Consider the following 25,971-nt stretch of genomic DNA (forward strand, 5'->3'; position numbering starts at 1 on the left):
GGAGTTCTGGCCCATATTTATGCACTAATCAATGTACAGACTACCCTAGCTGTTATCACATTGTTTGTGGGAGCTGGCTAAGTACAAATCAGATACTGCATTTCCTATGCTACAACACTTTAGAAATTAATTGACTATTAAATACTTTGAAATATTAAGTCATCACGAAGGGCATTGTATAAAAGAAGACTTCATTTTAAATCAGAATGTTATTTGGTAGCAGCACTTGAAGATTGTTGAAAAGAAAATATATTTTGTCAAAAGGTTTTGCTTTTGTACTCATCAGGACAATTCACAAGAAAGAAAAAAAATAAGAAATGTAATATTTATACTATCTGAGAGGAGAGGGCTGATTGGGAGGTGTTGCCAATAGAGGATGCACCAGATGAAGATGACTGACAGTGAACTGTCATGCTTTGTTTAAACTTTAAGCCAGGCAAGTTGATTGTGATTGGTTAAGACATTGCCTTTGAATCAGAGAATGGCTGTCCCCTAATTTGTTCAGCTTGAAATAGGCACAATGACTGGACATATTCTTTCTGTCAACAAAGAACAAAGCCTTTGTTTTCCTGCTCCTCAGATGCTGTCTGACAACCTGTGTTCTTCCACCTTCAGATCTACCTACTCTGGCTTCCAGCATCTGCAGTTCTTACAGTCTCCTAAAGCCTTTGTTTTAGTGTATGAAGCTTACTCTGATCCTGACTGACAATCCCAAACCCGTTCTCAGTTTAATTCCTCACACATTCAGAATTACTTGATAAATGTCCACCTGCAGAAACATTTCTAATGTCGGACTCTGGTTTGAGTTTTACAAGCTCAGACCAGTTGGTTCGAGTCAGCTGCTTGCCGGGCATGAACAGCCAAAGGAGTATTCTGCTTGGTAAGAGCCTTTCTGCAACTGGTGATGATTTACCTCAAAGTGTATCTTCCTGTCTACAATTTCCTCAACAGGTTATAAGTAAATAACAAAGAAAATACAAAAACCTTTTCATTTTATCAAAAATTGGCCTATTATTACCTGATTGATGGTGTTGAATGTTGTCCTTTCATGGTCCTCTTGGGGCATTTCACAAGATGTGAAGGTGATTACTGGTGTGAGCTGATGGATAAGTGTTCACTAGAATCCAACACATGAAGACACATTCTTCATGTCTCCTTCTATTGGACACACTGCAGCAATTTCTCAAACCTCCTCCAGTATCCCCTTCCCCGACCACTTCTATCCAGAAGAACAGGGGTAGCAGATACATGGGAACACCACCCCCTGAGAGTTCCCCTTCAAGTCACTCACCATCCTGACTTACAAATATATCACTGTTCCTTCAGTGTCACTGGGTCAGAATCCTGGAATTCCCTCACTAAGAGCATTGTGGGTCTACCCACAGCACATGGACTGCAGCGGTTCAAGAAGGCAGCCCACCCCCCACCTTCTCAAGGGGTGATTACGGACAGGCAATAAATGCTGGGCCCAGCCAGCGACACACCCACATCCCACGAAAGAATAACCTCACCAAGAATTGCTTTAACCCTCTTGTGACGCATTGATAGTTATACAAGTCATATAGCATGGAGACAGACACTTTGTCCCAATTCATCCATGTTGTCCCTGCCTATGGACTGGGGAGCCCGAGTTCAGGTCCCACCCGCTCCAACGGTGTCGGACTGGGATAGACAAAGGCAGGAGTCACACAACACCAGGTTATAGTCAAGCAGGTTTATTTGAAATCACAAGCTTTTGGAGCACTGGCCCTTAACCTATCCCCTGAGGACGGAGCAGTGCTCTGAAGGCTTGTGATTTCAAATAAACCTGTTGGACTATAACCTGGTGTCATGTGACTTCTGACATTGCTCCAGAAGTGTCTAATAACATCTCTCTGATTAGAAAAAATATGTTAATTCTTTCAAAGTAAAATAAATCAGTCAAGCCCTGGTACAGATGTGGAGGTGTGTAATGACATCTCTCTGTATCCATTGATTAGAACAATAGGTGAAATAATAAATACATAAATAACTCGATCCCTTGTCGAGATGTGGCAGTGTTTCTGTGCATTTGTTAGTTTGGAATACCACCTTGCAGCCTGCTCTGTGTGAATGGCAGGATGGTTTATTTTTCAGCATTAGGATGTTGTAGCTTTAAGAGCAGAGTGAATGTGATGATTTTACGTCAGCGTAATCCTCGCTTGCTTTGCGTGTTTCTCTCCCTTTCCCTGTGTGTGTGTGGAGCAGGGGCTCAGTTCAATGGAAAGCGGGCACAGTGTGTCTGTCGGCTCACAGTGAGGGAGAAAGCAGCCCCCAGCTAAAACCAGCCTCCCTCATCATCATCAGCAGCAAAAAAAACCCAGCCACAATGAGACCGAAATCAAAACTGTGATCACTGACAGCAGAAAGGCTGCTTTGGGACAATTCTGCAGCAATTGCTGTGAATACTTTTAACTCTTTGCTCTTTGCCTTGCTGCTGGGCACCCTGCAAGCTTCCTCTCTCTCTCTCTCTCTCTGATGTGAACCATCTCTCAAAGTGTTGCATTGCACTAGCCAGATGTGCTCTCACCTGCAGCCTCTGCTCTTACATGGCTCCTGCACGAAGGATCAAAACTTTGCTCACCGTCAACATTTTGTTTTTCCTGGGCATTGTGCTGTTTTCGGTCTACTGCCGGATTTCCGAGCGTTCCGAGGAACTGGTTCAGGTCTCAGATCGCCGACTCCGGACCTGGGATTCCTCCCAGCAACTACTGAAGGAGCGGGATAATATCCTGCAGCGCCTGGACCATCTGGAAGATGTGGTGTACAGCCAGCTCAATGGTAAGTAAGAATGGTGTGATTATTTTCAGTGACTTGTGACTGTTCTGTGCTGTCAATTATCCAGCAGTTCAGAAGGGACGTGAGCAAACTCCCACAACTTTTTTGTTCAGTGAGGGCACACAGCCCTCCCTCAGTAATTTCCCAACCCCCCGTTGCATGTTGACCCAGGGCTGCAGATGCTTTCCAAGTGGGCTGTTAGGGATGTTCTAACACACTTCTGGAACAAATGTGGGATTGTCAACTTCAGATCCCCTGACTCAGAGGTAGGGACAATACACTATCAGAATGACTCCTTGGGTAGCATTGATTACTATCCCTTATTGAACCATCGCTGTTCCAAACGCAAAACTGGGTTTGAAATGAGCAGGCAGGAATTTGCATTTCGGAGGCAGGGCCACTCGACCCGAAATGTTTAACTCTGATTTCTCTCTGCAGATGTTGTCAGACCTGCTGAGTTTTTCCAGTAATTTATGTTTTGTTTCCGATTTCGGTTTTTACTGAGGAACGTGCATTGCTTTAGTGCCTCTCACTACACTCCAGCTAGCAATGGCATCCAATGGTGTGCTCTCAGCAGTCATTGGTGGGCGCCAGCTATGCACAGCAAGATCCCACAAAAAAAAGCGGATAGGGACCAGATCATTCCGGATTTTGGCTTCCTAAGTGATGACGTTGACAGACAAATGTCCCTCTAGCTCTTGCCAGATTTTGCTTTTGAGGTTTCACTGTCTATGCCCAGCTGGGATCCCGAGTTTACCATCTCGTCTTGCGGTGAGCTCACACAGAACAGTATTGGTCTGTATTTGTCATTCTCAGATCGCTGCAGTGGGATTTGAACACACCATCTGATGATCCCCGGTATGAGAATGCGTTAAACCCCTCCATGAGCCTCACATGAGGCATGGAGCTGGGTGTAAGAGGGAGTTGAGGCAATTTTCTCAGTCCGGGGATTTTAATCCCGGTCTCTCTCAATGGTTGTGGTGTATGGGGTTGCTATGGAAACAGGAGTATATTACCAAAGCAGGCAAAGACTTTGAACTTTTTTTGATAACACAGGACTTAGCTTCGGCCAGTTGGGAATTTAAAATGCTCTTCAATTTTGGAACCTGTTCCCCTGATATACTTGTTTTATTTTTGCATCCTATCCTCACACACCTTTGAGTTGGATATTCCATGTTTGAAAGCTGCACTGTGTAATTCTTACCTCCACTTAACTCGTGTGATCTGTATTGTATCAGAGCATTGGACCTTATGTTTCTTAATGACTGGCAGTCACCTCTTGGAAGTATTCAATGACAAGCAGATTGGATTTAGGTGATCATACAATCACAAACTCCCTCCCCCAAACAAAGCCATGTACTCCCTGTACACACTGGCCTACTGTGACTGCCAGGCTGATAGTGTCTTGGTTTTAAACTTGTGTTTTATCCTTCCACAGTCTCATCCCTCCCTATCATTGTAAACTCCTCTAGTGACAAACATCTGAGAACTTTGCCCCTACAAATCTGACCTCTTACACATCCCTGATTTTAATCATTCCAACATTGGTGGCCATGCCTTTCATTGCCTGGACCCTAATGTTGGGAGTTACCTTCTGACATCTCTCCAGTCCCCTCTCTCTCTCTCTTTCTCTGCCTCTCTGTCACACTCTCTCCCTCTCCCTCTGTCTCCCTATCTGTCTTTGTTTCTCTCTCTCTGCATTTTTCTGTCTCTCTCTCTCCCCCTATCTGTCTCTCTCGGTCCCTTTCTCTCTCTGTCTTTCTCTCCCTCTGTCTGTCTCTCTCTGTGTGGTTTTTCTCTCTCTCTCTCTCTCTCTCCCCCCTCCCTCTCACTCTCCCCCTGACCCTGTCTCTCTCTCTCCCCTCCATCTCTCTCTTTGTCTCTCTCTCTCTATCTCTCTCTCTCTCTCTCTCTCTCTCTCTCCTCCTTTAAGGTACTCCTTAAAACCTAGCTCCTGGACCAAGTATTTGGTTGCCACCCTGAATACCTTCTTGTGGTTTTTAATGTTAAACTTTGTTGGACAGTGTCTCCTGTGCAGTATTGTATTAGAGTAAAGGTACTATACTGCGACAAGTTGTTGTTGTAGCATACACTGACTTGCAAAATATGTTCCTCTGTTAGTTAGCCCCTCCTATGAGACAGAAGGTTGTAGGGCAAAACCCCGTTGTTGAAATAAACCCATAATCTGAAAATAAAAACCAAAAGAACTGTGGATGCTGTAAATCAGAAATAAAACCAGACATTGCTGGAAAAGCTCAGCAGGTCTAGCAGCAACTGTGGAGAGAAATCAGAGTTAATGTTTCAGGTCCACCGCAACTTCTGCATTCTATGCCCATAATCTGTAGTCTGTCAATTCCTCTGTGGTACAGAGGGAATGCAGCCCTGTCAGTGCTGCTGTGCAGTTTTGCAGGTTTGTGTGGATGCTGTGTTGCATTATTGTGCGTTCATGCTAGCCCACAACTGTCACTCAACAAACCTCACCGATTAGCAGATCTGCCTCATTGTTCAGCTCGTTATTACTGATGGCTCCTGCTGTGCCTGCCAATATGAATTGTCAATCGTTGAAATAAGCCACTGCTTGCCTGTGTCCCACAACATCTCTTGGCAATGGTCTGATAGACTTCTGTAAGAATATTTCCGATTTAAAGGTGAAATTACAATGGGAAGTACAGTACAGAACTGCTCATGAAATGGTTTTGACATGCTTTCTCCTGTTTGGAAGTTCGACAAAGTAATTAAAGCAAAAAAAAATTGATTTATGAGCAGGACGAGCCAAATCGAAATATTGGTGTTTGAGTCCATTTTTTCACCGACTTACATTGGGCAGTGAGCTAATACAGTACCTAGTCCCCATCCTAATGCAATTCATCTGAATATAAAGATATGATGTTGAGGAGAATGAGAATTGGGACATGGGATAAAAATAAGAACACTCCTTATGCAGGATGAAGCCATGCATTTTTAATGATTTTCACTCCAGCATACCCTTTTTCTCCCCCCTGAAGTTCACATTTACCTCGTTAATGTTTCCTGGAAGTTTTGATTTTCACTCACCTCAGCTCCTTTCATCACCTCCAGTTGATTATTTGTTTACACTAAAGTTAACAGTTTTCAGGTAAATCATTTTGCCAGGGATATTGCTGCTGTTTCAGGATCCTTCCATTTTTCTGATAAATGGAGGAGAAACCTTTCGTTTTGAAGGTCCGGGGGACAACAAAGGCCTGCAATGTGCATTTCCATAAAGGGTGGATTAAATTAAAGGTGATAGTGAGGGGTGGTTTACGTTGTCTTGCTCTCCCGTTAATTTGAGTAAAATGAAACACATCAAAGACAGAATGACCCAGAATGTACATCGCGGAGAATGAACAGCAGGAGAAAAGCTCTGGCATTTCTGCTGCCCCTCCCCCTCCTGTTCTTGTCACTCTCTCAACATATCCCATTATTTTCTCATCCTGTGTCAATGCATCTTCCCTTTAAATGCATCTTATTCGAAGTAGTGTCAGAGATCTAATTATCACTCAACAGCAATCCAGTTGTGAACTTTGTAATCATGCTTGCATATTCACAATTTTTAAAATAAATGGTGCTGCTTATTTATCAGGAATAGCATTCACCCTTATCCCAAAGTACTGCAAAATATTCAAAATAATTCAAATGCAACATGAACTGGACAATATCCTGGCTTTGGGCAGATAATATTCGCGTCACATAAATGCCAGGCAATGACAATCTCCAGTAAGAGAAGTCTAAACACTGCTCCTTGATATGTATCAGCGTTACCATCACTGAATCCCCCACTATCCACATTCTGAGGGTTACCATTGACCAGAAACTCAACATGGTGGCTGTAAGACCAGGTCAGAGGCTAGGATTACTGCAATAAGAAATTCACCTCTTGACATCTGAAAGCCATCAACAAGGCACAAGTCAGGAGTGTGATGGACTACTCCTCACTTGCCTGGATGGGGGCAGCTCCAACACTCGAGAACCCCGACACCATCCAGGACAAAGCAGCCTGCTCAATTGGTACCACACCCACAAGCGTCCACTCCCTCCACCACCAACACTCGGTAACCGCAGTGTGTACCATCTACAAGATATTCTGCAGAAATTCACCAAAGCTCCTCAGACAGCACCTTCCAAACCCACGACCACTTCTATCGAGAAGGACAAAGGAAGCAGATACCTGGGAACACCATTCCCTGCAAGTTCCCCTCTGAGCCACTCCCCATCCTGACTTGGAAATATATCGCTGTTCTTTCATTGTCACTGGGTCAAAATCCTGGAATTCCCTCCCTCAGGGCATTGTGGGTCTACCTATAGCACATGGACTGCAAAGGTTCAAGAAGACAGCCCACCTTCTCAAGGGGCAACGAGGGATGGGCAGTAAACACTGGGCCCAGCCAGTGACATTCATGTCCCATGAGTGAATAAAAAAGCTCAGGCACAATGCTGATGCCAGGACTCTGTAGAATAACAATTGGCTCTTTATTAGGGATGTTGGTGATTTACTGCTGATGTGACAGGACCAAAGGACAGAGACCCAGGCTAATGCTCCAGGTACTGGGGTTCAAAGCCCACCACAGCCGCTGGAGGGGAATTTAAATTCAGTCGATTATGATCAGAAATTGGAACCAGCCTCAGTAATGGTGACCAGGAAGCTATTGTTACTCATTGTAAAAGCCCATCCGGTTCACTAACGCCCTTTAGTGAAAGAAATCTTCCATTTTTACGTGATCTGGCCTATATGTGAATCCAGATCCACAGCCCTTTGAAATGGCCCAGGAAATCCCTTAGTTCAGGGGCAATTAGGGATGGGCAATAAAGTGCTGCCCTTGCCAGCAATGCCCATATCCCATGAAGGGACAAAGAGAAATTTTAAAAAGTGCGGTTACTGAGCTGGAGGGAGATGATATTAGAGATACATGCTGTCATCTCATTAACGGAACCAATATTGCAACAAGCACTTTTCTACGTGATTAGCAGATCTCCTGTGGCATTGCTCACCATTCGACAGATAATCCTGATTTTCCTAAAATCAAGAGTTGATTGTACAACATAAAATATACCACTTTACTCAATATTTGCCTTTAACTAGAACTGTTTCACTAAGGGTCTAATTGTTGCGAATTAAACATTGTGAGGTTAATTAGAATGCAGTGCTGCTGATGAGGGAAATTTATAGGTGGGTGGTTACTTATACATTTCATTGTTCCAGTTTAGAAGATATAAATATGAGGGAGCTGTCTTTCTTCCTCTGTACGGTATTTGTGCTGTGCAACGAGTCACCTTAATCATTGATCAACGATAAAAAAAAGTAAGGTCTCCTGTCATCAAATCAGTATTTGGAAATGATGTTGTACTCAGAGCTAATGTCTAATATATTTTATTATATTTTAACCAAAGTGAACAATGTAGCAAATTTGGGGTCTATAATTTGTCCTATTCGCAAATGGATATAATCAGTCAGGTTTTCTAAGTGGAGAATTAATAACTGGCAATGGTTAGATTCTTTCTTGTTGGAGATGTCATTGCCTTGCATATGTGAGGCATGTGTGTCACTTACCGCTTATCAATCTTGATATTGTCAAGAGCTTGCTGCATTGGTGCACAGACTACTTCAGCACCTGAGGAGTTGTGAATAGTGCTGAACATTGTGCAATCATTGATGAATATTCATCTTTCTTTCCATCAGGTATAACTCCAAACAGCAGAGAGTTTGTCCCTGATACCCATTGCTAGGGGCTCCTTGATGCCACACTCGGTCGAATGCAGCCTTGATGTTAAGGGCTGTCCCTCTCCCCTCCCCTCTGGAATTCAGCTCTTTTGTCCATGTTTGACCCAAGGCTGTAATGAGGTCAGGAGCTGAGTGACCCTGGGGGGAACCCAAACTGGGTGTCACTGAGCAGGTTATTGCTGAGCAGGTGCTGCTTGATAGCCCTGTTGGTGACCCCTTCCATCACTTTACTGATGATCGAGAGTAGACTGATGGGGATGGTAATTGGCCGGGTTGGATTTGCCCTGTTTTTTATGTACAGGACATACCTGGACAATTTTCCACATTGTCGGGTAGATTTCAGTGTTGTAAGTGTACTGGAACAGCTTGGTTGGGGGGGGTTGGCAAGTTCTGGACCACAAGTCTTCAAGACAATTGGTAGAATGTTTTCCTTTTGAAAGTTACTATTGAACAGTCTTTTATCATTCTTTCAGGCATCCATAATCAGAACAAGGCTTGTTATGTTTAAACAAGTCTCCTCGTCCCCACCCTGTGATTTTTGCAGTTGCTGTTTGAGATCTATATCCTTTACTTGCCGCCCTTCCCACCTGTGGAAATAGGCTTCCCCTAGTTATCTTAATAACTACCCCAAGAAAACATTGAACCCTTCCACTGAATCTCCACTTCAATGTCCTCACTGTAAGTTCTTGATTTCCAAAGCGATCAAAGGTTACAGGGAGAAAGTGCGAAAATGGGATTGAAAAACCTCTCAGCCATGGTTGAATGGCAGTGTAGACTGATGGGCCAAATGGCCTGATTTCTGCTCCTATGTTTTATGGTCTTATGGAGACTAACTGTGATTCCTCCAGTCTCTCGATGTAGTTGACATCTCTCAGTTATCTTGTATTGCCCTTTCACATCCTCTGGCTCTGTTGCTGTATTGTACTGCTGCTTGCTGCTCATTCAAACCATTGCAAAATACTTAAATGTCTGTTCCAGTCCCTCAATTATCAACTTCCTTCTACAGCACCGAGTGGTTCCATGTCTTTAACTAACCTTTCACTCTCATCACTATTTCTATTGCTGCTCACGGGCAGCTTCTTTCATTCTCTGCCTCAGTGTTCCTAATCTCTTTTCTCTTCTGGGCTGCTGTATAATTCCCATGGTGCTTTTTTCTATTGTACTTATTACATTTTTTTCCTTTTAATCTGAAATTTTCTCCTAACCTCTCAATCATTGCATTTTTATAAGCCATTTATTTGACGTCAGAAGTCTTTTGGCCCAGTCCTTATCCATAACATGTTTAAATATCTCTCCCTGTTGCTCTTGTATTAATTGGTTGGTTGTTTTTTTTTAGATTAGATTACTTACAGTGTGGAAACAGGCCCTTCGGCCCAACAAGTCCACACCGCCCCGCCGAAGCGTAACCCACCCATACCCCTACATCTACATTTACCCCTTACCTAACACTATGGGCAATTTAGCATGGCCAATTCACCTGGCCTGCACATCTTTGGACTGTGGGAGGAAACCGGAGCACCCGGAGGAAACCCACGCAGACACGGGGAGAACGTGCAAACTCCACACAGTCAGTCGCCTGAGGCGGAAATTGAACCCGGGTCTCAGGTGCTGTGAGGCAGCAGTGCTAACCACTGTGCCACCGTGCCGCCCACTAAGTGAATGGATAAAGATGTGGCAGATGGAATATAATGTAGGAAAATGTCAGGTTGTGCACTTTGGCAGGAAGAATGGAGAAGCTGAATATTAGTTAAATGTGGACAGGCTACAGAAAGTGACCGAACAGAGGGATTTGAGAATCCTTGTGCATGAATCGCAAATAGCTAGCCTCCAAGTTCAGCGGCTAAGAGGGAAGGCAAATCAAATATTGGCCTTTATTTCAGAGGGATAAGGGTATAGAAGTAGGGTGGTCTTGCAGGAAAGATACGTCATACCATAGCTGGAATACTGTGAATACTTTTAGTCCCAGTTTCTAAGGAAAGATGGACTAGCTTTGGAAGCAGTTCACTCAGCTAATACTGGGTATGAAGGGACTGTCTACTAGGAGAGGCTGGATAGATTGTCAGTATTCACTGCAGTTGAGAAAAATGACAGGTGTCTTTATTGTAGTATACAGGTTTTCTAGGGGACCTAGAAAAAAGTTGTTTCCCCTTTTAGGAGAGTGTAACTCTAGAAGACATAACCTCAGAATAAGGAGTCACCCCCCCCACCCAGAGTGAAAAAGGGTCTCAATCTGTGGACTTGTTTAATGTAGAAGGTTGTTGAGCGTGAGGCTGTTAAGTATATTCAAGGCTGTGACGGCTAGATTTTTAATCAGTAAGGGAATCGAGGGTTATGGGGAAAAGGCTAGAAAGTGGAGGTGAGGATTGTCAGAGATCATTGAATGCTTCCCACATTTTAGGGTCTTCTATAATCAATTCAGCTAGATTTAGATTCTTGTAACCACACTGATATTGGCTAACTTTCTACTCTGATTGTATCCCTTCAGTCTTTTATTTGGATTCCTATATTAATTACTTGGTGTTCACTGTTCACTTCACTCTCTGCAAGTTTCTATGCTGTGTGACCCTGTGACTCTATAAGAAGCTCATTGATAGCTGCCTTGACACAATTGAAACTGATCCACGGAGCACTGGCCTTTATCCCAAGGATTCTGAAATACAAAAGATAGAATGAAGGTGAGAGTTCTGTTTCGGCTCCTTAGAGTAGGCATGCTCTGTCCTGGAAACCACGTTCAGGGAAGTGTTAATTAGATTACTTACAGTGTGGAAACAGGCCCTTCGGCCCAACAAGTCCACACCGACCCGCCGAAGTGCAACCCACCCATACCCCTACATTTACCCCTTACCTAACACTATGGGCAATTTAGCATGGCCAATTCACCTGACCTGCCCATCTTTGGACTGTGAGAGGAAACCGGAGCACCCGGAGGAAACCCACGCAGACACGGGGAGAACGTGCAAACTCCACACAGTGGAGTCGCCTGAGGCGGGAATTGAACCTGGGTCTCTGGCGCTGTGAGGCAGCAGTGCTAACCACTGTGCCACCATGCCGCCCACTAGAGTGTACTGACCTTGAGGAGGACACTATGGAGATTCACCAGAATTCTGCCAGGGCTTAAAGGGTTAAATTCAGAGGATTGATCACACAAATCTGAGCAGTAAAATCTCCTTGGATGCTGCCTGAACTGCTGTGCTCTTGCAGCACCACTAATCCAGAAGGATGGTTCAAATGGCTCTGCAGTGATATCGCTGCCATCAGAGCAATGCCTCAGGCAAGTTTTGGTGCCAGAATCTGTCTCCTCTGCACACTTCAGGTGAGCACACACTGAGTGTACACTGATGCCCCTCTGATAATAGGATGCTGGTGGAACTTAGATCTGGATGGGCACTCACTGCAAATAGTTGGAAGTGTGGTGCTGGAAAAGCACAGCACGTCAGGCAGCACCCAAGAGGCAGGAGAATTGACATGATTCCTGATGAAGAGCTTTTGCCCGAAACGCCAATTCTCCTGCTTCTCAGATGCTGCCTGACCTGCTGTGCTTTTCCAGCACCACACTCCCGACTCTGATCTCCAGCATCTGCGGTCCTCACTTTCTCCTCCTCGCTGCAAATAGCTAAGCTGACCAACTGGGATCTGCTCATCTAAACTTGCACATGCCCTGGGACCTATGCATGAGTAAGAACTATGAGCAATTTATTAATGCACAATGAAAACCACTTTGACCAAGCAGCTGAGAATGTCCAAGGTTAGGCTGACAATTGGGCACTGCTCTATCAATCTCGTGTATCTGCTGACCCAATGGGAACAGTTTTGCATCAATATATAAATGAGATAATAAATGTCTGGCACAATATTGGAATGCCGTAACTCAATCAAGCAGCACTGACTACGGCCTGGACTGACAGGAAGAAGCATCAGCATCTCCACAGTAACAGAACCTTCAGAACAAATTGCTAACAAATTGCTCTTTGTTCTGTGGCTTGTTCTGAACGGGCCATCCTGAGTTTTGAGATGGAGGATAATTTTTCAGCGAAGGAGAGGTCCAGCAGGAATAGGGAGCAGCTGGAAACAGCTTACAAACAGACAATGGCTCAAAGATCCCAGGGGAATCCTTCCCTGAGCTTCCCTTCAGCTCCCACAGGGCATATACTTATTTCTGAAACTAACCACCTTGGCGTCAATCATTGGTTACGTTGGCCGTCTACACTCAATGGATCACACACTCCCCTCTGGAATTGGAGTGTGGTGTGTTCAAATCTCACTCCGGTCTGCCACATCCTAGGCCAGTGCTGACTTCTGGAGGGGCTGCTTTTCCTTTCAGTTCAAACATTCCCCATCTGCCTTCTCAGGTGGGAATTAAAGATACCAGGAGACAATCTCAGAGCGGAATGGGGGTGGGTGGGGTTGGGGGGGCAGTGGGGATGGGTGAAGGGTGCACTTTCCCCCAGTGTCCTGACCAATATCCATCTCTCAATCTGCAAAATACATTCCTTGCTGTGCACACAACAGTTTCAAAAACTGCAGAAGATACAAAACCTGTGAACATTGTGAACCACGAGGAGGACTGTGTGTCATGTCAGAATGTCGACAGATTGATGGACAACTTTCAGGTGCAGAAAATGAGAAGTGATTTATTTTGGAAGGATGCAAAGACACAACAAAAACAGGAGGGTATGTTGTGAAAGAGTGTGCAGGAGCAGGAGGATTGGGTGAATAAACTGGTAAAAGTTGCGGATGGAGACAGTTCTGGTCACCTTGCTTTAGGAAGGATATCATTAAATCGGAAAGGATTTACCAGGATGTTACCGGGACTAGAGGGTTTAAGCTATAAGGAGAGGCTGATGAGGGTGGGAGTTTTTTCTCTGCAGCACAGGAGGTTGAGGGGGTGGGGGCTGGGGGGACCATTTTGAGGTCGATAACATCATGAGGGACATAGATAAAGTGGATAGCCAAGGTCTTTTCTCTAGGATCGGGGAGTTCAAAACTAGAGAGTATAGGTTTAAGGTGAGAGGCGAAAGATTTAAAAGGGGCAACATTTTCATGCAGAGGGTGGTGCATATATGGATTGAACTGTGAGAGGAAGGGTGAAGACTGGTACAGTTACAACATTTAAAAGGTAATTGGACAGGTACATGAATAGGAAAGGTTTAGAGGGATATGGGCCAACTGCAGGCAAATGGGACTAATTTAGTTTGGGAAACCTGCTCAGAATGGATGATTCGGACCGAAAGGTCTGTTTCCATGCTGTATAACTCTATCACTCTACACCATAACCAAGGCATTATTAATAGAGGTCTAAAGTACAAAAGCCAGGAGGTTGTTGTAAACTTGTGTTCAGCCTCAATGTGAGCATTGTGTTCTGTTCTGTTAGAGACAGTGCATAGAGGATTGACAAGAATTGACAGGAAGGAGGATTTTCAGTGTTGTGGAAAGATTGGGGAAAATTTGCATCGGTTTCCTGGGGGCAGAAAAGGCTTAGAGGAGATTTGATAGAGGTGTTCAAAATAGTGAGGGGTCTGGATGGATTATGGGGAGAGAAACTGCTTCTCTTGGTGTAAGGATTGAGAAAGGGGGGCTCAGACTTAAGGTAATTGGCAAAATGCAGAGATGAAAATCCTTTCTCATGCAGTTAGGATCTGGAACAGACTGCCTGACAGTGGACATAGAACATAGAACGTTACAGCGCAGTACAGGCCCTTCGGCCCTTGATATTGTGCCGACCTGAGAAATTAATCTGATGCCCATCTAACCGTTCCATTATTATCCATTTGTATGTCCAGTGCCCATTTAAATGCCCTTAACGTCGGTGAGTTTACTGCTGTTGCAGGCAGATGTTCCACACCCCTGCTACTCCCTGAGTAAAGAAACTACCCCTAATATCTGTCCTAAATCTATCACCCCTCAGTTTAAAGCTATATCCCCTTGTGTTAGCCTTTGCCATCCGAGGGATAAAAGGCTCTCACTGTCCATCCTATCTAACCCTCTGATTATCTTATACTTTTTTTTAAAACAGGCCATTCAACCCAACAAGACCAGAGCAACCCACTTTATATTTACCCCTGACTAATGCATCTAACACTATTGGCAATTTTGGTATGACCAATTCACCTAACCTGCACATCTTTTGGGTTGTGGGAGGAAACCAGAGCACCCGAAGGAAACACACACAGACACAAGGCAAACTTGCAAACTCCACACACGGACAGTCGCCTGAGGCTGGAATCAAACCCGGGTCCCTGGTGCTGTGAGGCAGTAGTGCTAACCACTGAGCCATCATGCTGCTGCAGTGGGGTTGAGGTAGGATTAACTGAGACTTAGAAAGGGAATTGGATCGTCATCTGAAAAGGAACTGTTTGAAGGTCAGTGGGGAAATGACAGAGAATTGGTATAAATTGCTCCTTCAGAGGGCTAGTATAAAAACGATGGGCAGAATGGATTCCTCTGCGCTCCGATCATTCTCGAATTGTGTGCTTTTTTTTGATCTGCTATGATGTGTTGGAGCTTTCTGTGATCAGTTTGGCTGCAGTTACTCAACAGAATAACTAGGATTGCACTTTGTGTTCCAATAATTTCACCATGTGTTTTCCATGGTTTTTCCCATTAGGTATACACACAGGTTACTCTCAGCCTCGTTTAACATTTTTGGAAGATAGATTTCCAGTCACAATAATGAGTAACTGGATTAGAGTGGTGCTGGAAAAGCACAGCAGTTCAGGCAGCATCCGAGGAGCAGGAAAATTGACGTTTTGGGCAAAAGCCCTTCATCAGAATGAGTAATATCAATCCCACACATCCTCCATCTTTTGACTTCCTCCCCAACCATCTCCCCTCCCGCACCCCACCTCCCTGACCCCGACCAGCTCAATCCGTGGCTAAATTGGCAAAAAGTAGCTGTGGGTATTTTAAACAATGAGAGAAAGAGCTAAACTTGCATTTCATTAATGCCTTAGGACATCACAAAATGCTTTACAGCCAACAAAGGAATCTTGAAGTGAAATCGCTGTTCAAGAAAGGGAAATGGCATCTGTTATATCATGCAGAAAGATCTATTTTTTTTCCTTTAGCATTTGCATTTTAAACTACTGGCATATGGTTGCGTGTTTATTTTTGTAAAGGGGTCAAGAATTTAATGGGGTCAGTCTTTCTGGAATCTTAATTTACAACGAGTATGTGGCAGGGAGAGCAGGTGACTGCAAATCCCCCAGAGTGTTAATAGAAAGTTTGTTTAAATTGTGGGAGTTTATAAGCAGAAAGAAAACTTTAAACCATAAGATATACAAGCAGAAATTGGCCATTCACTCAAGCAAATCTGCTCCACCGTTCAATGAGATGATGGCTGATCTGATAATCCTTTGTGCTTGGGGTGGAATGGTGGCTCAGTGGTTAGCACTGCTGCTTCACAGCGCCAGGGATCTGGGTTCAGTTCTAGCCTCTGGTGACTGTCTGTGTGGAGTTTACACATTCTCCCTGTGCCTGTGTGGGTTCCCTCCCACTGTCCAAAGATGTGCAGGTTAGGGTGAATTGGCCATGCAAAGTTGCCTGTTGTGTTCAAGGATGTACATTAGTCAGGGGTAAATATAGGGGAATGGGTCTGGGTGGGTTACTGTTTGGAGGGTCGGTGTGGACTTGTTGGGCCGAAGGGTCTGTTTCCACACTCTTGGGATACCACAATTTTTCTGCCTTTTCCCCATAACCCTTGATTCCCTCACTGTCTAAAAAATTGTTTACCTCAGCCTTGAATAATCACATAAGGCATTGGATCTAGAATGAGAACTCTTTTAAAAAAAAACATAATTTGAAAGCTTTTGGGTTTGAAGAAGAATTGACTGAGCTCAGAAACAAATATAATCTCTCCTAAAAAAGGAAATTGTTTCCAACAGTAAAAGTTATCTCAGTAAAAGAGTTTATGATTGTTAGAGCTCTGCACATGATCAAAAGATTGAGAAAGTCGAAGCTTTCACTTATTTAAGGATTCACATAGAAGTCTTCACAGCTCCCAGGATAGGAACTTAGTCAGAAGTCAGATGACACCAGGTTATAGTCCAACAGGTTTATTTGAAATCACGAGCTTTTGGAGCACTGCTCCTCCATCAGGTGAATCTCTTCAAATAAATCTGTTGGACTATAACCTGGTGTCATCTGACTTCAAACTTTGTTCAGCCCATTCCAACACGGGCACCTCCACATAACAGGACTTTAGTCAGGAAAGGAAACTTTCTCTGGATTTTGAGTAGCTGTAGAGATATTAGTTTTCCTTTGAAATATTTCGAATGGTCATATTTAGATAGCTTAGTTTGTATCATTCCATTTTTATTTGTTTTGTGTAACAAATTTCTGCTTTTTTGCTCGGTCAAAAATAAATCTGAAACCCGGTGCATTTTTGTATCAGTGAAGGAATGCCGTGTTTCACAAAAGAAAGAGTCAGATTTAATTCCGGGATCTGTCTGGCCTGGTATTATCGCCAGCTGGGATTATTGCAATGTGCACAGCAATATCCCACAAATATAAATGTAACCACGATCAGACATTACCAATCAATAGTGCTGTAGATGTTGGCCTATACACCAATCTTTGAAGCCTCAGAAACCTGTCTGTAAACAGGATGCTGCCTGGGATGGAACACTTCGGCGATGGATAGAGCCTGGATAAACTCTGGTTGTTTTCTTTGGAGCAGAGCAGGCTCTTGGGGGCAGGGGGGACCTGATGAAAGTGTGTAGGTTGATGAGGGGCAATGATAGGCTAGCTAGGCTGATAAGCTGTCTCCCTTGTTTGAAGGGTCAAGAACAAGGAGGCGTGGTTTTCAAGTGACAGGCAGGAGGTTTAGAGGGGATTTGAGGAACAGCATTTTCACCCAGAGGGTGGTGTGATCTGGAATGCACTGCCTGGGAGGGGAGTTGACATCTTGTAAGCTTTAAATAGTACTTGGATGAACAAGTGTTGTAACCTTTGTGGGTATGGGTCCAGTGCTTGAAAGTGTCGGGAGTAGTGTACTTCTGGCAGCATGGACTTGATGGGCCGAAGGGCCTTTTCTATACTGTGCTGTTCTTGGGGTTGCTTTATTTGCTGAGTGTAAAAGGGAACTGCTGTCCTGACAGTGTGGATTGACATTCTAAGGTCATCAGCATTTGATGCATTAAGTGGGTTTGCCTTCACCAGCTGCCTGCCTGCCCAGCCTGAAGTCTGGATGTGGCCTCTTCAATCCCCTCTGCATATGAGAGGATGCCAGTGAAGAAAGCAGGTATTTGTGGTTTGAGAAAGTCAGGCTGACCTTAATGTGGATACAGCATATGATGGCTGAAAATAGGGATTGGCTTATTAACTGGGTCAACCTATAGACCACAATTTATGGTAATTGTCAACAGAATTAGACAAAGAAGAAATAACGTGCTGGGCTATTGCAAAAGTGTGAGTGGGATTCTTTTGGGTTGATTGGCTAGCCTTTTGATAGAATGAGCACACACACAATGAGCTGAATGGCCTCAAACAGTAGAGGACCCTTCTTACCTTAAAAAAAACTGCCTCAATTAACTTCTGCTGAAACCCTCATTCATTTTTGTTAATTGTATATTTGATTATTCCATTGGTCCCTGTCCCACTTCAGATCCTCCACAAAGCTGACACTGGGTGTCCAACATTATTTTATTTGCATCCTAACAAGCACCAAATTCCATTGCACTCTCACCTCTCTGCTCTCACTGTCTCCCAGCCTTTCAATGAGTTAAACTTAAAATTCTCATTCTGGTTTCTCAATCCTACCTCACCCTTTTCCCTTTCTTTGCTCCACAACACTTTGACATGTCTGCATTCCACAAATCCTGACATCTACAGCCTTCCTGACTTTAGTTGCCACTATCAGTAGCTCCTACCTTCAGCCGACTCATTCTGAAAATATCTCCTCACCCCACTGAGCTTCTCCACCTCCAGTAACGTACTTCGTAAAAGCCACCTGGCAGAATAAGGGAACTCTAGAGTGAGTAACTGCCCTCCTGACTCCCCAAAGCCTGTCTATATCTACAAGACACAAGTCAGGAGGGTGATGGAATACTCCCCACTTGCCTGGATGGAGGCAGCTCCAACAACATGATTGAAGCTTGACACCATCCAGGACAAAGCAGTCGCTTGGTTGCTATCACATCCACAAACATCCACTCCCTCCACCACTGACACTCAGGAACAGTAGTGTGTACCATCTACAAGATGCACTGCAGAAATTCAGCAAAGATTCCTCAGACAGCACCTTCCAAACCCATGACCGCATCCATCTAGAAGGACAAGGGCAGCAGATACATGGGAACACCACCCCCTACAAATTCCCCTCACCATCCTGACTTGGAAATATATCGCTGTTCCTTCACTGTCATTGGGTCAAAGTCCTGGAATTCCCTCCCTCAGGGCATTGTGGGTCTATCTGCAGCACATGGGCTGCAGCGGTTCAAGAAGGCAGCTCACCCCCACCTTCTCAAGGGGCAACTAGGGATGGGCAATAAATTCTAGCCCAGCCAGCAATGTACATGTCCCATTTAAAGACAAAAAAATTCCTAATGTAGCTCAATATGAAATGTTTCTGTGCAGCAGTGGTGTTTTATCATACTGTAGACGTTACTTCAATACAAATTGCTGTTGGAAGATTCTCTGAGGGCATACTTTAGATTGGGAGCTGCAATCATTTTTGTAATTCCAGACGTGGTTGAGGTGTCAACGGAGAAATACGTTTTAACACAGAGCATGGAATTTTATTGTGGAATTAATGGTCTCACCTGCGGGCTGAAAATCTGGAGAGATAGCAGTGCCCCCTCTGTTTGGGAGGTCCCACCCAGCCAAAGACCAATCAGGTAGCAGTGAGGTCCTTGGCAGTGTCCTCTGCTGGACCCAATCAGGGTCTGGCAACTCCCACACTCAGCAATGTTACTGTGGAGACCCCACAATCAGCTGTGTTACCATGGAGACCACAGCAGAATAGCTACTGGAGACCCCACGTGGGCAAGTGCCCCAGGGTCCCAGGTTTGCATTGTGGTGGGTGGGTTAAGGGGTGCAGTCTGTGGGGTGGAGAGGGGCAGGAAGTGGGTCAGAATTAGAATCCCTACATGTGGAAACAGGCCATTTGGCCCAACAAGCCCACACCGACTCTCTGAAGAGTAACCCACCCAGACCCATTCCCCTATCCTATTACTCTACATTTCCCTGGATTAATGCATGTAACCAACACATTCCTGAATGCTATGGGGCAATTTAGCACGGCCAATCCATCTAATTGGCGCATCTTGAGATCGGTCAGGGTGGTGCTCTAATTTGGCTGGACATCCAGACTCCTAATCAGACACTAAATATGAAATAACACCAAAGAGGCCAGTTTCCCATCACCAGGTCACCCTTTATGTACATGTGCAGAGCACAGAACACTGACCCAGCACCCTCAGAGCCAGCTCCTAGAGTGAGCAGACCATCTGACACGCATCGTGTTTTTACACACTAACATTCTCACCATAGTCCTAAGCTCCAAGTCATCATAAACCACAGTAGGCCTAGATATGGGAGAGGCACCACTGGATTGGAGACTGGCAAATGTGATGACCTCATTTAAGAACAAATGTGAGCACAGTCGTAGGTTTAGATTTATTATGAAATAACTGAACAGAGGACTCCTCTTTTTGTTTGTCAGCCAGGGCTCCCTGATTGGAGCAGGTTACCAGTCCCAATTAGGGAAGAGGTGTCCACCTGGCTGCCTTTGTTACAGTCACTAGAGAGCACTTTTGCAAAGACCCTCTCCATGAGCTAACCAGCTGCCTCTGCACATTGCCTGGCAACTGAAGTAAACTGGGTTAATCACTCCACCTGACAAAGGGCCAGTGCTCCAAAAGCTTGTGATTTCATAGAGTCATAGAGATGTACAGCATGGAAACAGACCCTTCAGTTCATCCCATCCATGCCGACCAGATATCCTAATCCAATCTAGTCCCACCTGTCAGCACCCGGCCCATATCCCTCCAAACCCTTCCTATTCATATACCCATCCAAATGCCTTTTAAATGTTGCAATTATACCAGCCTCCACCACTTCCTCTGGCAGCTCATTCTATAAACCACATCACCCTCTGTGTGAAAAAGTTGCCCCTTAGGTCCCTTTTATATCTTTCCCTCTCACCCTAAACCTATGCCCTCTAGTTCTGGACTTTCTGATCCCAGGGAAAAGACTTTGTCTATTTACCCTATCCATGCCCCTCATAATTTTGTAAACCTCTATAAGGTCACCCCTCAGCCTCCGACGCTCCAGGGAAAACAGCCCCAGCCTATTCAACCTCTCCCTATAGCTCAAATCCTCCAACCCTGGCAACGTCCTTGTAAACCTTTTCTGATCAAATATATCTGTTGGACTATGACCTGGTATTGTGTGATTTCTGACGTTTTCCACCCAAATCCAACACTGGCACCTCCACATCATGGGTTCATCCAAAGGAGTTCTTTGAGAAAGTGATCAAACTGGTAGATGAGAGTAAACCGGTTGATGTGGTGTATATGGATTTCAGCAAGGCGTTCGATAAGGTTCCCCACAGTAGGCTATTGTACAACTTGCAGAGGAATGGATTGTGGGAGATATAGCAGTTTGGATCAGTAATTGACTTGCTGAAAGAAGACAGAGGGTTGTGGTTGATGGGAAATGTTCATCCTGGAGTCCAGTTACCAGTGGTGTACCACAAGGGTCGGTGTTGGGTCCACTGCTGTTCGTCATTTTTATAAACGACCTGGATGAGGGCATAGAAGGGTGGGTTAGTAAATTCGCAGACGACACGAAGGTTGGTGGAGTTGTGGATATTGACGAAGGATGTTGGAGGTTACAGAGAGACATAGATAAGCTGCAGAGCTGGGCCGAGAGTGGCAAATGGAGTTTAATGCGGACAAGTGTGAGGTGATTCACTTTGGTCGGAGTAACCAGAATGCAAAGTACTGGGCTAATGGTAAGATTCTTAGTAGTATAGATGCGCAGAGAGATCTCGGTGTCCATGTACACAGATCCTTGAAAGTTGCCACCCAGGTTGACAGGGTTGTTAAGAAGGCGTACAGTGTTTTAGCTTTTATTAATAGAGGGATTGAGTTCTGGAACCATGAGGTTATGCTACAACTGTACAAAACTCTAGTGCGGCTGCACTTGGAGTATTGTGTACAGTTCTGGTCACCGCATTATAGGAAGGATGTGGAAGCTTTGAAAAGGGTGCAGAGGAGATTTACTTGGATGTTGCCTGGTATGGAGGGAAGGTCTTATGAGGAAAGGCTGAGGGACTTGAGGCTGTTTTCGTTAGAGAGAAGAAGGTTGAGAGGTGACTTAATAGAGACATACATGATAATCAGAGGGTTAGATAGGGTGGACAGGGAGAGCTTTTTCCAAGTACGGTGACAGCAAGCATGAGGGGGCATAGCTTTAAATAGAGGGGTGATAGATATAGGACAGATGTCAGAGGTAGTTTCTTTACTCAGAGAGTAGTGAGGGTATGGAATGCTTTACCTGCAACGGTAGTAGATTCGCCAATTTTAAGTGCATTTAAGTCATCATTGGACAAGCATATGGACGTACATAGAATAGAGTAGGTTAGATGGGCTTCAGATTGGTATGACAGGTCGGCGCAACATCGAGGGCCGAAGGGCCTGTACTGCGCTGTAATGTTCTATGTTCTATGTTGAGGCCTATAATTCCTTGCAAATTGGTCCTCCCATCCAGAAGTCAACTGAGGAGGAGTTGGGGTTTGACCCCACCAGATTAATTACTTAATCCCTGCTGCAAGAGCAGAGGACCCCATCCCTAATCCTCACTGCCCCAGAACTGTTCCTTGTACTGTCTTAAAGAAAAAAACCACATACTTCTGTATCAGACAGTAATAGAGATCTAGCAGTACTCTCTCTCGCAGTTGGGTACCAGAGCTCGGAGTGAATTGATTTTTTTTAAAGCTTTTTCTCCCATTTTGTCGGGATTACTGCACCCTGGTGTTTCTCTGAAGGATTCTGCCCAGGTTCTCATTATCCAGCCCATCATTCACATCATGTGTTGCTATCCAGAGAGATCAGCTTTCCTGTCCATTTGTCTGTACATCGATTTCTCTATGTTGACCTCCTGGTTAGTCATAATAATGTGTAACTTTAATGGAGATCAGGTTAGGGATCGAACAAGTCCTGATAGTCTGTGTTGAATCAAACATGTAGCTATTCAGGTTACCGTATTAGAGCATTATACACACCTCTGGGAGTATCTGAACCACAATATTCTCCAACTCTGAGATATTTGACTGGATCATATTGAGGGGAACACACGCCATGAGTTCTGCTGCTGGCCACTTTCTCTGCCGTCCGCTGTTTCTGAACACAACGGTGTCCTCCATTTCAACAGGGCACTGTGAGCTGTGGGCAGCACCACTGGGGAACCCATCCAGACCTGGCTCAGGGTGGATACTGTCAGAGGAGGCCATCTTGAAGCTCTGAGCAGTACATCCAACCGGGCATCATTGTCCACCATGCAGAAGTCCGTTGCGAAAGAAATGCTGGACATGGTCGAATTGCACCATGCAGCAGGAGTCCATTTGGCCCTTCTCCATGTGTTAGCTCCAGTTCACCCTACCATCCTCCGTACCTGCTACTTCCCCACAGCCCTGTAAATTTTAACATTTATTTACAGTATTTATACAATTCCCTTTTGATAGTTTCACCATCCTTTCAGGGAGCATACACCAGAACATGTTGCAGAAACCTTTCTCCTTATCTCACCTCCCGCTGATCAGCTCTGGTCCTTTTCTCAATTATCTTCCCTCTGTGCCCCTTCGACTAACAAGCCTCTGACCTGTGGAGGACATTTCTCATTACTCACTCTATCAAAACCTTTCATCATCGTCAACATCACTGTAAGTAACCTAATCTAATCCTCATTTCTCTCTGTCCCCTTGACTTCCAGTGTGTGGGGGTCAACCTCCAGTTCCTCCACGTATCTGATGTCACTCATCCCTCTCTGTGTAGCGTTCCAGTCAAACTCCTCTGCACCTCCTCTAACACCTTCCCGACATCCTAGATTGGACACAGTTGTCCAGAGAAGATTTCTGATTTCTCTCCACACTTGAGTTTTTCTAGCAATTTCACTTTTTCCCTGTTAAAGGAAGGACTAACTATTTGAAATGAGAGCAATAAAATGGATTGAACCGAGAAGCGAACGTTGAGACTGACCTGTCTTTAGAATTGACGCCGAACAAACTTGTGGAGCTGAATGATCTATTTGTGTATCCTGTTCCTTGTCCCTGTTATCATCTGTTGGGTTAATTGACCGTGCATCTATGTCACTTTACAACAAAGCCACATTTTTACACTTAACCCTATAACAGTCTTATGGCTCTTTGCAAAAGGCACCAGGAAATGAATGGGAATCAATGAGGTGAGTTTAAGACAAATGAACAAAAGTGTACTGAGTGAGAAAGGTTTTAATGAGGGTGTTACAGATGTTTGTTCACTCTTTCAGTGATATTATGAAATATTACTGCCACAAGTGGGGCTTGATCCTGGGCCTCCTGGCTCAGAGGTAAGGACATTACCACTGCAAGAGTGTTATAGATTTAAGGAGTGGGACTGAGAACCCGGTGTCAAATTTGATGGCTGTGGCCAATGGGGAGGAGGAGGATGGAGGAGCAGCCAACATAGGAACAGTCAGTTAGGGAGGGATCGGAGCATCTTCCAGGGCTGGGCTTGCGGATGGGTTCAGGCGGCCAGATTTGGTGCAAAAAGTGCCTCATTGTGTATGGTCCACAGCCCTGCGCGATCTTGGAGTTCAGTCCGCTGTCAGGATCATTTTCCTCAGCTGGGGGGTGGGGGTGGTGCCAGTGTACTGATACGGAGGTGGACTAACACGAATGCATCCTCCCTCAGGGCTATCAGTCCCCATCTCCACCCTAGGCCTGGATACAGAGAGCGCAGCACTCTGAAAGAATCGTCACTCACCTGGTGATTCCAATATCATTGACCCCTTCACCAAGTCTCTTCCTGCTGCATGCCACATCTGATTGGAGGAAGTCACTCAATGGTTCTGTTCCACTCATCCTAGTCTCAGGGACTGGAGCCTAATTTGCCCCCTTTGGGGCAGTCCAAAGATCACCCACACTTCATCACCCATCAGTCAGCCTGACCCACATCACTGGGCCTCTGTTCCATAACCCAAGTTCCTCATACCCCATTGGTCAAATGGCAGGCTTTGAACTATGCCTAGTGAGAGTGCTCCTTGTTGGACTGCTTCAGGATAGGCCAGAGCTGCTCAGGCAGCTTCCATCACTGAGTTTTAAGCCTGCACACTGAGCTTTAGCTCCCTGTACATTGAGATACCTGTCTGCAGGATCTCAGCAGGGATTGTGTGAACATAAATGTGACCCTGTGGAGGGTTGCTCCTTCTCACTAAGTAAGGCCTTTCAGTTCCTTTTGTACCACAACAGTCCTGAATTGACATCTGCACAGAGATTGTCAAGTACCATTCTCTAGTGTAGCGCCTAAGACCTCCCTCTGCACATTCTCGATCGTCTCTCCTAAGGTTCATGTGATCTGTTACATTTCTTCAATATATGTGAATCTGATCATACCACTGAGGCCTCTGTACAAACCCCCTTATGCACTTCTGGAGAGTAACAGACAATGCTGCATGTTAGGGAGATTTCACATTCACTCACTTGTGAGACTGGGCATTGCTTGCTGGACCCAATATTAGTTGCCCCTTGAGAAGGTGGGGGTGAGCTACCTTCTTGAACCGCTGCAGTCCATGTGCTGTGGGTAGACCCACAATGCCCTGAGGGAGGGAATTCCAGGACTCTGACCCAGCGATACTGAAGGAACGGTGATATATTTCCAGGTCAGGATAGTAAATGGCTCAGAGGGGAACTTGCAGGAGGTGGTGTTCCCATGTATCTGCTGCCCCTTGTCCTTCTGGATGGAAATGGTTGTGGGTTTTGGAAGGTGCTGTCTGAGGATCTTTGGTGAATTTCTTTGGATCGAATTGTGGTTAGTACACACTGCTGCTAGTGAGCGTCAGTGGTGGCGGGAGGTGATGTTTGTGGTTGCTTTGACCTGGACGGTGTTGAGCTTCTTGAATGTTGTTGGAACTGCTCCCATTTAGGAATGTCCCCTCTATAGACTAAATAAGAGATCAATCACCTTAATGTCAATAACGGAGGAGGCTATCATTTTATTCCAGGAATTTTCATTAACTACATTATGAAAAAAATTATGTTTTACTTGTCAATTATTTAACTGCAGGCCCATTTTGTTTAATTTAGAGTACAGCTGTAAATTTCATACATCAGATCAACCTTTCAAAAATACTATGGGACATCTGGTTCTTTTGCCAGCCATTCACCCAACTTTTATTTGTGGTATTTGACCATGACTGGCAAATAAATCATTCCTTCAATGCTTTCTGGCAGCAGTCTATTA

General features: G+C 44.8%; 1 protein-coding gene across 2 annotated transcripts in view; it reads left to right on the forward strand.

Moving 5' to 3' along the window:
- Positions 1–2,193: 2,193 nt before the first annotated feature.
- Positions 2,194–25,971, forward strand: part of galnt9 (polypeptide N-acetylgalactosaminyltransferase 9) — a 373,573-nt gene continuing 349,795 nt past the window's right edge. The window contains exon 1 of one of the 2 annotated variants that reach the window (XM_072587704.1): positions 2,194–2,799. In XM_072587704.1, coding sequence (XP_072443805.1) covers positions 2,568–2,799 — 232 coding nt within the window. In that variant the 5' untranslated portion in view covers positions 2,194–2,567. The remainder of the gene's footprint in view (positions 2,800–25,971) is intronic. The other variant, XM_072587703.1, reaches the window with a different exon arrangement.

The sequence above is a fragment of the Chiloscyllium punctatum genome, chromosome 17 (genome assembly GCF_047496795.1).
Source record: "Chiloscyllium punctatum isolate Juve2018m chromosome 17, sChiPun1.3, whole genome shotgun sequence".
Lineage (NCBI taxonomy): Eukaryota > Metazoa > Chordata > Chondrichthyes > Orectolobiformes > Hemiscylliidae > Chiloscyllium > Chiloscyllium punctatum.